The 12,060-nt window shown below is 41.7% G+C and overlaps 1 protein-coding gene across 1 annotated transcript in view; it reads left to right on the top strand.

Annotated features, from left to right (window-relative positions):
* The window catches only part of Mdy (diacylglycerol O-acyltransferase), a 198,487-nt gene that overhangs the window by 20,847 nt on the left and 165,580 nt on the right, over positions 1 to 12,060 (top strand). The window contains exon 2 of the mRNA XM_076792046.1: positions 8,616 to 8,744. Coding sequence (XP_076648161.1) covers positions 8,616 to 8,744 — 129 coding nt within the window. The remainder of the gene's footprint in view (positions 1 to 8,615; positions 8,745 to 12,060) is intronic.

Raw genomic sequence — 12,060 nt, 5'->3', positions numbered from 1 at the left:
GCTAATGTCGTATAAACAAAGAGTTATTCAGACTTTTTTTGTTCGGAGTTATCCACGGTCACGTACTTACGTACATAGTAAAACATTTGTATTTTTACAGCTTTTTAATACTTACAGTTATGAAATTTTAATATTTGGTACATACTACGTGGCATCGATTCAAAAAGTTGGATGCATCGTCTAACAGGTATTGATTTCCATGTTTCTTTTAATATGGTGTATAATTTTTCAATGTTTCTGGATTTTTTTTCTTACATGCTGGTCTACATCAATCCATAACATTTTTATAGAATTTTAGTCCGGTGATCGCGCCAGCCATTTCATTGCACTAATACTCTGATCACTTAAAAACGTTTTGACGACCCGCGCAGTGGGTCTTTATTAATTTTAGGTTTTACTAATGTAAAACATTAGTTGGTTCAGATGGACAAATATTATGATTGGCAAAAAAATTTGTTCATGGTTATATTTGTTGAGATTTCAGGTCATTGAATTTTTTAAAAAGGAATGATCAGTTCTTTCATCAGATTTTCGGGGTCTTGCCTTACGAGGGATATTTTTTACTGTTCCATCTTGTTTAATATACCTTATAGCTTCATGGCAAGCCATAATGGATACCTCAAGTTCAGAAGCAATTTTCCGGTATGACATTCCTTTCTTGCGAAGATGCTGCACTAATTGCCGTTGTTCTGGAGTGATATTCTTTCCCTTCCTCATTACTGTAATATTGCACGACGTCTAGCTACTCACACTGTTCACGAGATACTGAAAGATATTGTTTACATCGCAAGCCTTTCGACAGTGTACGTAATTACAGTGTACGTAAGTAGATGTCCGGTAAAAAAAACCATTGGTTGACACAAAATATTTGAAAACAGCAGCATTTCTTGGAATAAATTAAAACCCTAATCTTGGTATATACATCAGGGTACCTATTTCTTAGAAATAACATATACACAGTCATTACAGGTGTTTCAAAAAATATACGAAGCATTCAAGTTCAAATATAAAGTGTACGTATGCACATGGTCGCCACTGTACATAAATATTAGAGGCTTTACCCATCACAATGAGCCTATTTAGGTTGTCGTCCGATTTTTTGTCACGAAGTTATAGTAATTCGAACAACAATGAAATTCGAATAATCGTAGGTTCATTGCTCGAAATAAATTTCTCTCATTGATAACTGTTATAAGTGATCGAAATGAATTTCTCTTGACGATAACATTTACCCACAAGAGAAAAAATTTTCGGTTACTTATAATCCTCATTTGTAACCAATACGATTTTAGTCGATGAAATACTTGTTATTCCATGACTTTTATTCTTTTTGGTTATAACAGTTATGGTCCCTGTTCACGATTAATCCAAGCACCCTCCTCCCCTAAATTTACTAAGATAATGAATCCGATCGAGCAGACGCGACGACAACGATTGAAGTAGACCTACCGCGAGGAATGACTTTCTCCGAGAAAGCATTATTGCATTCGCGGAATTTGCGTCTGACTGGCACTATTCCGCACACGGTATCTCCCGTTATCGACGTTACGAGCGAAAAAGTTCGCCGACTCGGTTTACGACATCAATAATCGAGCAGCTTATGACGCGCGACTCGCTCGATTTTCGCGCGGCGAACTTTCCCGTCTTGGGACAGGAAGTTTTTTTCCACCCCCGTAACCCGTTAGCCGTAAGACATCCGAGAACTGGTCGATAACCATCGGCAAGAAACCGTCGTTCGGGAGCACAGCCGAACTTTGCCACCCGTGGACCACTCGCATCATTTTCCCCTTTAACCCTACGAGAGAATGTTCTGGCCGCTGCGCAGTGCTCTCGAATATGCCAAAACGTTGCCGGAACCTCAAAAATGAATTTTCATTCGCCGTTGTGTATCCGGTGTTTGAACGGGTACTCGAATGATTTTATGGACTCCCGGTGAGATTCTTGGATGCCAGCTTTCGGCGGCACTTTAATAGCCGCAGAATCCGCGGTAGAAAAGGGAAAGTTCGATGCGATGACGACGACGGATCGACCCGCAATTTCGAGCGCAAGTTGTCTGAGAGCGAGCGCGTCGCCGGGCTTCGAAACTGTTCGGTAGAACCACGCGTTCCGAGGAAAAACGAGAATTCACTCGGATTCATTCCCCCGGCGACGAGTTTATTAAAAGCAATCGCGTGTGACGTAAAGGCAATCTCGCGGATGAATATTTATAGGGCGAAATTCTGTTTCGCGGCGGTGTAACGCGAGCATCGGGATCTTCGAGACATCATAGAGTTTTTTAAATGAATAACTACCGCGTAACCGACCCCCCCCCCCATCCCACCCTCGTTCCACCGTAACACGGTTACGCGAAACATGGATCGTTGTATCATGTACGAGAGCCAATAATCGCAACTCGACCCCGAGCCGGTTTAACGGGCTAGTACCATGAATAGTAAAGCTGTAAACTGCAGCTGCAGTACGGCGTCGATGGAATCAGGGTTAGAGTTACAGACTGGCGTCGTCGTAAAGCGCCTAGAAAATGAGGATTCAAGGAATGCGCCCGCCGGGAACTGATTGAATACAGGGTGAACGCACTCTTGAACCTGGTCAGTGCGCCCTGTGTTGCGTTCGAACAGTAAACGTTTCTTGGTACTGCTGTAGAGAACGGCAATAATCACACGATAATCGAGGTCTCGACTTCACCGAGACTCGGTGGAGGTGTAATCAACAGGCTGATTGTTGAGAAACTTTTTCAACGGCTGGCTCATTTTTATGAAATTTGAAAACAGTCTTCATAGATACTAGGCAATTTCGGTAAGATCGCTTGCAGTTTTAAGAGATTCATTTTTTTTTTACTCTTTTTAAGAATAGGACCTGAGATGTCACCTGCCTACAGTGAGCGGAAATTCGTTTAAACGCACGTAAGAAAATTAGGATTTTGAGGCTATAGATTCTAAATTTTAACAAGAAGCATAGAATAATAACTGAGGATTGTAAGTATATGTATATACTATAAGATTTGTACATATGTATTTACCTAAACATTTGTGCAAAAATTTTTACGAACAAAACCATATTTTTCGTGCGAAATTCGTTTAAACACAATGCTGTTGTTTCTCAGATATTGGGAGAAATTATAAGGGTAAGTCTTTGATTTAAAGAGTGATCATAAAGGTATTGTTGTAAAAGAAAAACATGGCGAATGGAAAATATTTAAATGTTGGCTGAAAAGTCAGTAATTATAACTTTAAAGAAGAAGGGGGGAAATCGAATCGACAAACTGGACTGGAAATTAAACGTTCCGAGTGCGTAGTGCAAAATTTTTTTAATCTTAGAGAAAATTGCGGGAAAAAATATGCCACAGAAGGTAATACGAAAATAACGAAACGAGAACAAAATATAATTATAAGTGAAGTGACAAAAATAAATTAGTTGCACGTCAAATGGTTAGTAAATTGCAATTGCCAATAACTGTGAGGCGTGTACAACAAATTTTGCACAACGCACCGAACGTTGTTTTTAAAAAACCTCAATGAAAACAGACGTTAAAGGAACATCATAATGCTACTCGGCTACAATTTGCAAAAAATCATATGCACTGGACCGACGAACGGACTAGAGTCATCTTTTCCGATGAGAAAAAGTTTAATTTAGATGGTCCAGACGGATTTTCCTGATATTGGCATGATCTCCGTCAATGAATGACCCAAGATTAAGCAGAAATTTTCATGGTGGAAGTTTAATAATTTGGGGAGTTTTTTCTTCATTTGGAAAATTAAAACTTTGTTTCGTTTCCACCAAAATGAATTTGGAAAAATACGTAGACATGCTCGATGGGGTGTTAATCCCATTTTTAGAAAATATAGTTGGTGAAAATGAATTTATATTTCAGCGAGACAATGCAGCGATTCACGTTTCAAAATATTCCTGTGAATACTTTCAAGCACAGCACATTTCTGTGATGGAATGGCCACCATGTAGCCCGGATATGAACCCCATAGAAAATTTATGGGCCACACTAGTAAGTAAAGTATATACATACCAATGGCCGTCAATTCTCCAATATTGACAGTTTAACAGAAAAAATTAAACGCTGCTGGGAAGAGATTTCTATTTTGTCATAAATAGTCTTACAAATTCACAAATCGAATTGACTAATCGAATTTTCGCTTTAATTCAAAATAATGGTGGCCATTCTAAATATTAAATTTGTAATATCTATATATTTTTAATTTTAAATTGTTTTCTCTACACGTGCGTTTAAACGAATTTCGCACGAAAAATATGGTTCTGTTTGTAAAAATGTTTGCATAAACTGTTAGATAAATTTGTATGCACAAATCTTATACTGTATAAACATATTTGTAATCTTCAGGTATTATTACATGCTTCTTGTTAAAATTTTGAACCTTTAGCCCCAAAATCCATATTTTCTTACGTGCGTTTAAACGAATTTCGCTCACTATACCACGATAAGGAAAACTATCTATGAAGGATCATTAGGGGTAGGAAAATAACATTTCTATGCTTTTTAAACATATTGACACACTGTTACAAATGTTTTTATTTTATTTCTGATATACAGATTTAACCATGATCTGTGATATCATCCCCAACAAATGCAAGTACCTTTTCAAGGTCAACATTTTAAAAGAGGAAGAAAAGTCTCAAAGGAACTATAGATCGCAAATGAACCGTTATTTTGGGAAACGACTATAAAATTTCGTAAACTATTTTACTCCATATGTCTGCAGAATGTCTCAGTATAGCCGAAAACACGGAATAAATTATGATTTCCTGCAATTTAATATTACCCGTCTCCTGATTCTATTCCGATCGTCAAGAAATATTTTAAATACTATTTAAAGCAAAGTTCAAATGCTTCAGATTTCGGCGGAATTTTCACTGCTCATTTCAAATTTTTATCGAATTGCAGAACAACGATTATCTAAAACGGTACTTCAAAATATTCGTTCCCCAAAATTTTATCCAGCTCTGCCAATAATATCGGTACAGTATTAAATCTTGAATATTAAAATTTTATAAACTTCCCAACCGCCCCAATCAGAGTTCTGCAGTCCACCAATAAATCCTGGCGTCTCAATTTTCGTTTCACCGAGGAGCTTCGTCACAGCAGATTTTCGATGGAAGTTGATCCACCTCGATCCGTAATGACATTTTTCTCAGCACGAAGGTCCCGGCCGCTTTGTCACGGCGTCGTACAAACCGTCGGATAGTTAGCAAGCCGTGGGAGTGTCCCATTAACAGCGCCCTCAACTCCATCAGGAACATTCGTCCGTACACAACCGCTCGAAAGATCGTTTGCGCGTTTATTGCCGGGCATTCTGCATAAGTTGAACGCGACACATCGGACACCCAGTACACCAGCACTCATGCATATGGAATTCCTCGGCGACACGTCTGCATCCTGCCATGGCAGCCCGGACGGCCAGTATCAGAAGTGTGAGATAGCTCTTCCTGCCGGCGGGCCGTGCGTGGGCGGGGTTCCCCCCTGGCTTTATCGCGACTCTATTAATTACCACGATCTGCCATAAATTCGTAGTAATAGTTAGGATTTACTCGAGACAGCGGGGAGGTTAAACGATCACATTAAACGCACCTAGTTGCAGGACAGACCCGCCATAAGGGACTTCTGTCAGGTAATTACGGGGGACAAACGGCGCGATATTTTACAAAAGGCTTCCTCCTCCCTATCCTCTTTAATCCGGAATCCTTTTCCGGCCTTCGCAACTGCGACAACACGACCGCAGAGTTCTGATCTTAGCCGACCGATTACTCTACACGGCGACTCCTTTGAGACAGAAGACTTAGAAGGATCGAACGCCGCTCAAGTTGTCCGCTCTTCCTCGCGGATACTCGAGATCATCGAGGCTTCTCCTAACACAGCGGCTTAGAAGCCATAGCCTCGCTTGCTTGATCGCTCGCCGATGGTAATAACCATAAATTGATGACCGACGAACCTGTCATCGGGCCGTCGCGTCGGGCCCGTCGTCGATCGAGAATTGATCGATAATTCCCGAATAATGTATTTTCGCGTCTTGAGAATCGGCTTCGGCTCGGCTGCGAGAGAGGGAGAGAGAGAGAGAGAGAGAGAGGAGAGGGTCCGCTTTGTTTCGCCTCCCTAAATTCTCACACCCAGGCGAGCACGTCTTAACCGGAGAAGGAACAAGGGCCTCCTCGAACGCTTTATGCTTCGAGACAAAACGCTTTTGAAAAGTTTACACGATGGTCCTTGTCAGCTCTCGTCGCGCTACCAGTCACGAAGGGATGATACCCGCTAGTCCGTGGAAGCCGATTACTCAGGTTCACCCGGTGTATTATCTGCGTGAGAGATACCTTAGACGAGAGGGTTTTGTATCCACCACTCGCCCGCGATCTCTCGTCTACGCCATTCAAATTTCACGAGACGCAGTGCGCCCCGTATTGTTAACATTGTCCACTTAATAGCCGTGCGAGCATCCCTGGCGCACGCCAAACGGAATCCCAAATGCTTCTTCCTCTTGCCGAATTCTTTAAACCTTCTACGCGACGCTTCGTACCTTCCTAGTCTCGTGATACACCGGGATAAATAATAATCCCGATTTTTAATCCCACGTTTTATAATTTATTACCAAGCTGCAGATTCTATTCCGGAGAAGACAGAGCAAGGACACTCTGTGTGTAAAATATTTTATTCATACGTGCAAGTCTAGAGTCTTTAGAAAGTTGTAAATGGTGTTTCGTTGGTAATCATTTTTTTTAGACATCCTAAACGACGGTGTCGAGAAGCGTCAAGCCCCTTGCCATACAATATTTCTTTCGGATGGAAATAAGATTCCATTCTTCAAGGAATCCTACCCTAGGTCAAATGTGCCCTCAAATCAAATTGATCTTTCATCATACCATTCCATAGGCCCTTCAAGTAAAACCCTGCGTGGCAAGTTTCAAGTCGGTACCTCTACCGCAAGAGTAGTTGTAGGGTGAACTCAAATTTAATGAATTATGCTCTATTTCTTTTGTTGTACTCAACAAAAAATTACGACAAAATTCATGAATATTCTATCTCAGAGCGCGCAAAACCGTGAATTTTTCCGAATTTTTGACTGCAAAATCGATTTTTAAAATATTCCAGAAACTTAAAATTGCTGATTTTGCATTAAAGTTATCAGATGGCCATGTTGATGTTATTGTGATAGCCTGCGTACAATTATGTTTATTAATGTGTATGGTTTTCATATCTTTCAAATTAGGCAAAGATGTTTAGAAAAATTGAAAATGCAGATTTCTCATAGAGTTTTTAGAGATAGCAGACACCAGTGAAGAAAAGAAGGTTCAAGTAATTGTAAACGCAAATAAAATCACATGACAAGGTGTGAAAATCGGATTCTTCTACCTATATTTTAAATTTGCTAAGAGGGCTTCAGGTAAAAAAAATATTTTTTATTAATTTTAATTGTTAATATCAATGGTGCACTAGCAGCTTGAAAATGGCATCCTGTAAATGCGCCGTGCAGCGTACAATGGACAAAAATGATCTGAAACAAAACAATCAAAATGGAATCTTTAGTTTATGCAAAAACGCACAACATGACATTCTTCTTTTATCAAAATTTGCAAAATTGCAAAAATGGCGAAGTTTTGAAAAGAATCGAATTTCCTGTTATGAAAAATGGTCAAAAACAATGTTTAAAATAAACAATTAAAAAATCGGGGCTCGTCATGTAGTGGCCAATTATTTATAGAATATATATACCAAATTTCATAAAGATCGCGTAATCAGTTTTTGAGCTACGTTGCACGACGTGCGAAATTTTGCGTTTCGAGAAAAATGCGTTTAAAGTTTGAGTAACAGAAATATCGTGAAAAAATCTTAATTCATTTTAACATACCGCGGTTTTTTGCTAATTTTCGAATCCAGGAACAGATCTTCCTATTCCTCAAAAAGTTGTACTTCAGCCGTTTCTTCTTCTTTTCGAGAAGCACGAGCCTTTCCGACGCGAGCCCGACTACCTGAGCCGTTCCGCCCAATACAACCGTTCACTTTATTTTGAAAATAACGTACGAAAACATCTCTGATCACTTTCTAACTTTTTTTATCGCATTCCTGAGGAAATGTCCTGTCGATTTAAACAAAAAAAAAATGTGCTCATAAATTTCATTTTACACAAGGTTCCCCCCTTAAAGACCCTCCGGTAGCCTAAGGTGTAGGTTACAGGCAAATAGCGGTGGTACAGCAGTGCTAGTAGCGGAACATTACAGTGTTGACTATCCCGAATGCGCGTTTCCGTCGATGGTGTTGCTATTTCGAGCGGAGTGCATCGTGTTCCAGATTCCCGTTTAAAAGAGGCGAAAAAGGACTCGCGAAAGGCCGGCCTTTTGCGGGAAATAAGGAGAGCTCGAACAAATGTTTTCAATATGTTGCATAAATCGCGTGTTTCATCGTAAATTGAAATGGAAATGCATACAACCGTACGATATGGAAGCGGCTTTATTGTTCCATTCTTATTCCAGTGACGTTTCTATGGCGCCTCCTCTCTTCCTTTATATCGCGGAGAGGACGGCGACGGCGGGGCCCCATCGATCCAGTTCTCCGCGGAGAATTTCTTTTTAACTCGGACCTTCCTTTCTCCTTACAGATGTCATCGTCCCAGAGATAGTCTGTTCTCGTGGAGCTCGGGCTTTGACAACTTCACCGGGTTCGTCAACTGGGGCTTCCTGTTGCTGGGCATCGGCGGAATCCGATTGCTACTCGAAAATTTCATAAAGTGAGTATATACCGATGGAATTTTGATAAAACCACTGCCGCGCTGCGCTGTATCAAACGCCGCGCGATATGTGATCGGTTTCACAAAGCGTGTTCGTGTCGGACCGTCCTCGAACCGGCACAGTCCTTCGAAAATACCGAAGACTTTTCGCGAGTGTCCAGTCATTTTTACAATTTACAAGAATCGATGGATCGTCTTATCTTCTCTTTTTCTTCTCGTGGAATTATTGTCACTCGACTGCGGATTGTATGCGGAAATGTGAAACGGTGAAAACGTCAGACGAATTTCAGAACATCGTTACGTTATTCTGAATGTGGTAAAATTATTAAGAGAAGAAATTCTCGCACAAAGTTTTTAGTCTGCATACGAATCCGCAGTCTGATTATCGAATTATCTCTCTTGTCATCTGCATTTATTTCTTTGAAGATTGGATAATTAATAGAATTTTAATTACAACGCAATTTGCGACGCGTCGTACAGCTGAAAATTTCTCTTTACATGCTCCTGCCAAATAGATTGGCGAAGGTTTAAGTATAGTTCAGGACTTATAGGCTTCGAAGGGATGGAATCTTTAACATGTATGGATTGCCCTTAACGTTTTCGCCAGAGTCAGTACGTGAGGTCTGTAGTCTAATATACAGGGTGTCCCAAGTTCAAAGGGCCAACATTTTGTTGGTACACTCTACGGGTCTAAATAAGAAAAACATGTTACATAATCACAGATTGTTTCGTTAAAAAGTTATAAACAACAAACGACACGCTGTAGAATTTCTCTAGAGAAAGAAGTTCGGCAGACCGAGAATTTTCAACGCGACCATAATTGTTCGTCCACGGACGAAGAGCGGTTCTCGTGCAAGGTTCGCGAAGGAATCGGAAGGTGTCATCGATTCACCAGGGTTGTCAGTGCGATTTATCAGGCGGCGTCGTCGCGCGCCGACACTGATGCCTCTATCAATCGCTGGAAACGCTAGCAGATCGTTCGACGGCTTGCACACGGGCATTTTTTTCAGCGGCGATAGGGGTTAGACCTCTCGATCATGCGACTCGTCAAGGGTGTAGGCAGCGGAAGGGAAGAGGAAAGAAAGGTTTCGGCTCGAGCCCCAAATAATGCGAGCGAGGGGGCGAATGGAAGGAAGGACAGCTTCATCAAGCTGTCATAGGGCATAGTTGGCGGGATGGAGGGTATCGCGCTGCCGTGAAGGAGAAACGAGAAAGAATGTCGCCCGGGGAAAATGGTAACTTTCACGAAGTCGGCGGAGGACAGGGGGGGGGGGGGGGATGGCGCGAGCGCGTTCCAACGACAAACGAATTTCATTTAATTAGCGAATCGACTGGTCGGGCCGGAACTTTTCCTGCTGATGCGGACCGATCGTTTTTTCGCAAGACAGGAGAGATTTTTCCGCGGGAAATTCGCACCGCGCCGCGCCCTCCGGGAAACAAAGAGAGGAATATAATCAGATCGATAGTGAAAAATGAGATTCCACTATCGTGCCGGACAAAATGCGCTAGCAGAATACCCTGACGGATCTCTATTGACGAGCCGGTACTCATTGGGAATCATAGTCCAGCGCTAATCTACATCGGGACGGCCTAATCTCCACTGATAAGTACATCATTATCAGCGGGCATCGCGATACGGTTTAAACCTTTGTGCAGACTATAAAGCTTATTGTCAGAGGTACACGTACAGATCCATTAATGAAGCCCGCCCGATATAATTCACGTTTGCTAATGTGTCGATACCAATGGCCAGCGCCATGTCCAAAGTCCACGGTGTATGTTTGACTGTCCCGAGATCCCATTAATTATTTCGCCGATTCTGCCGCCGATTCAATTACACCGGCGTCTTCGCCGAGTAGCAATTACGGCGTCTCAGTCACGGAGTTGTGTACAAATCAATTTTATTAACCGTGGCTCTTTCACGCGAGCGGAGAATCCACGAAGAAGAGCAACAGCAAAATCTGACAAAGAGGTTGATATTCAATGTACAAATTAGTAATGAAACTCGTGCAAGGTAATTATGAACACGTTGTTGTCGGGACACGGATAAATCCGTTCTTTGTTAGACTGTAGGTGGTTTGCGGGATACGTAAAATCGCGTTTTTTATTGTCTGCTGGTGGAAGTCGGGTCCCGTATTTATACGAGTTTTTTTTTTATACATCGTCTTTGTCACAGTTCCACAACACGCATACTTGTTATATTGACATACTACTTTTGTTATTTCTAGCGTTGTTTTGAAGTTTTAGCGATTTCTAAAAATGTCTAATTTCTTACGCGGCGGCTAAAAGGTCCCCCAAACAATGTGTTAAGTGTAGAATTTCAAAAGATAATAATAATTTAATTGATAACAGAACATTCTAAATGTTGTGCATGGACCTACACCATTTTAAAATCGAAACTCGATCTGCATTACTTGTATATTTACCATGTTGAAAAGAGTTTATGTCTGCTGATAAATTCACTATACATATTGTTCGTGATTCGACATTTTGTGAAACGGTCGTCCGCCTGTCCCTCGAAATAATACAATGGCGTAGCACGAGCGCGCACATCATTTTTAGCAATATTTCGAAATCGACCGAAACACTTCAAAATAAACCCCGAACTATTTCCAATATTCCGCGAACAAAAATTCCGAATCTGTTTACGAGTAACAAAAAATATTTTCAATGCATATTACACAATTAAAAAAAAAAAAAAACTGTACACCGAAACAACATTTCACCCGGATTGTACGGGATAATGAAACAATGGAAAGTGATATGTAGGACGTCGGGCATGGGCGTGTTTGAATAGTGTGCAGGAAGAAAGACAGCCGGAGGGTTGAAGAGTTATGGGGGCTATAGGGGGTGGGAGAATAGGAGACGGTAGTTCGATAGTTAGTTTGATTCAGAGAGTCCGGCGAACGAGAGTGTACACGGGGCCAAAAGTTAATGAATTTATGGAGACCGTTGGAGCGCCGGCGTGTGCCGATTAAAATGAAAATGAACAGCGTGTCCGATCTTCCTCGTCGGCGGGTAGAAGATCTCGCCACGCGCGCGGGCGACAATTACCGATTTCCAACCCCCTCGAATCAAAGAGGGGAGGCGGTGGGGGGGGGGGGGGTGCGAGTCTCGGCCCATGAATAATTTCAACGAGATTTTTATCGCCGTTGTAAACTCCCGGCCTCGCGTCCGACGGCTCCTGGGGGCGCGTAACAGAAATTTATCACGCTCGTTAAGCGTGGAAAAACTTTCGAAGGAAAGTTCCGCGAGACGTAATTGCTCGGGGTAGTCTCGAAGCGTTTTCTGAAACAAACGCGGCTGCGGGTCACTC

Source organism: Halictus rubicundus, chromosome 1 (assembly GCF_050948215.1).
Source record: "Halictus rubicundus isolate RS-2024b chromosome 1, iyHalRubi1_principal, whole genome shotgun sequence".
NCBI lineage: Eukaryota > Metazoa > Arthropoda > Insecta > Hymenoptera > Halictidae > Halictus > Halictus rubicundus.
This window is presented reverse-complemented; position numbering and strand designations above follow the sequence as displayed.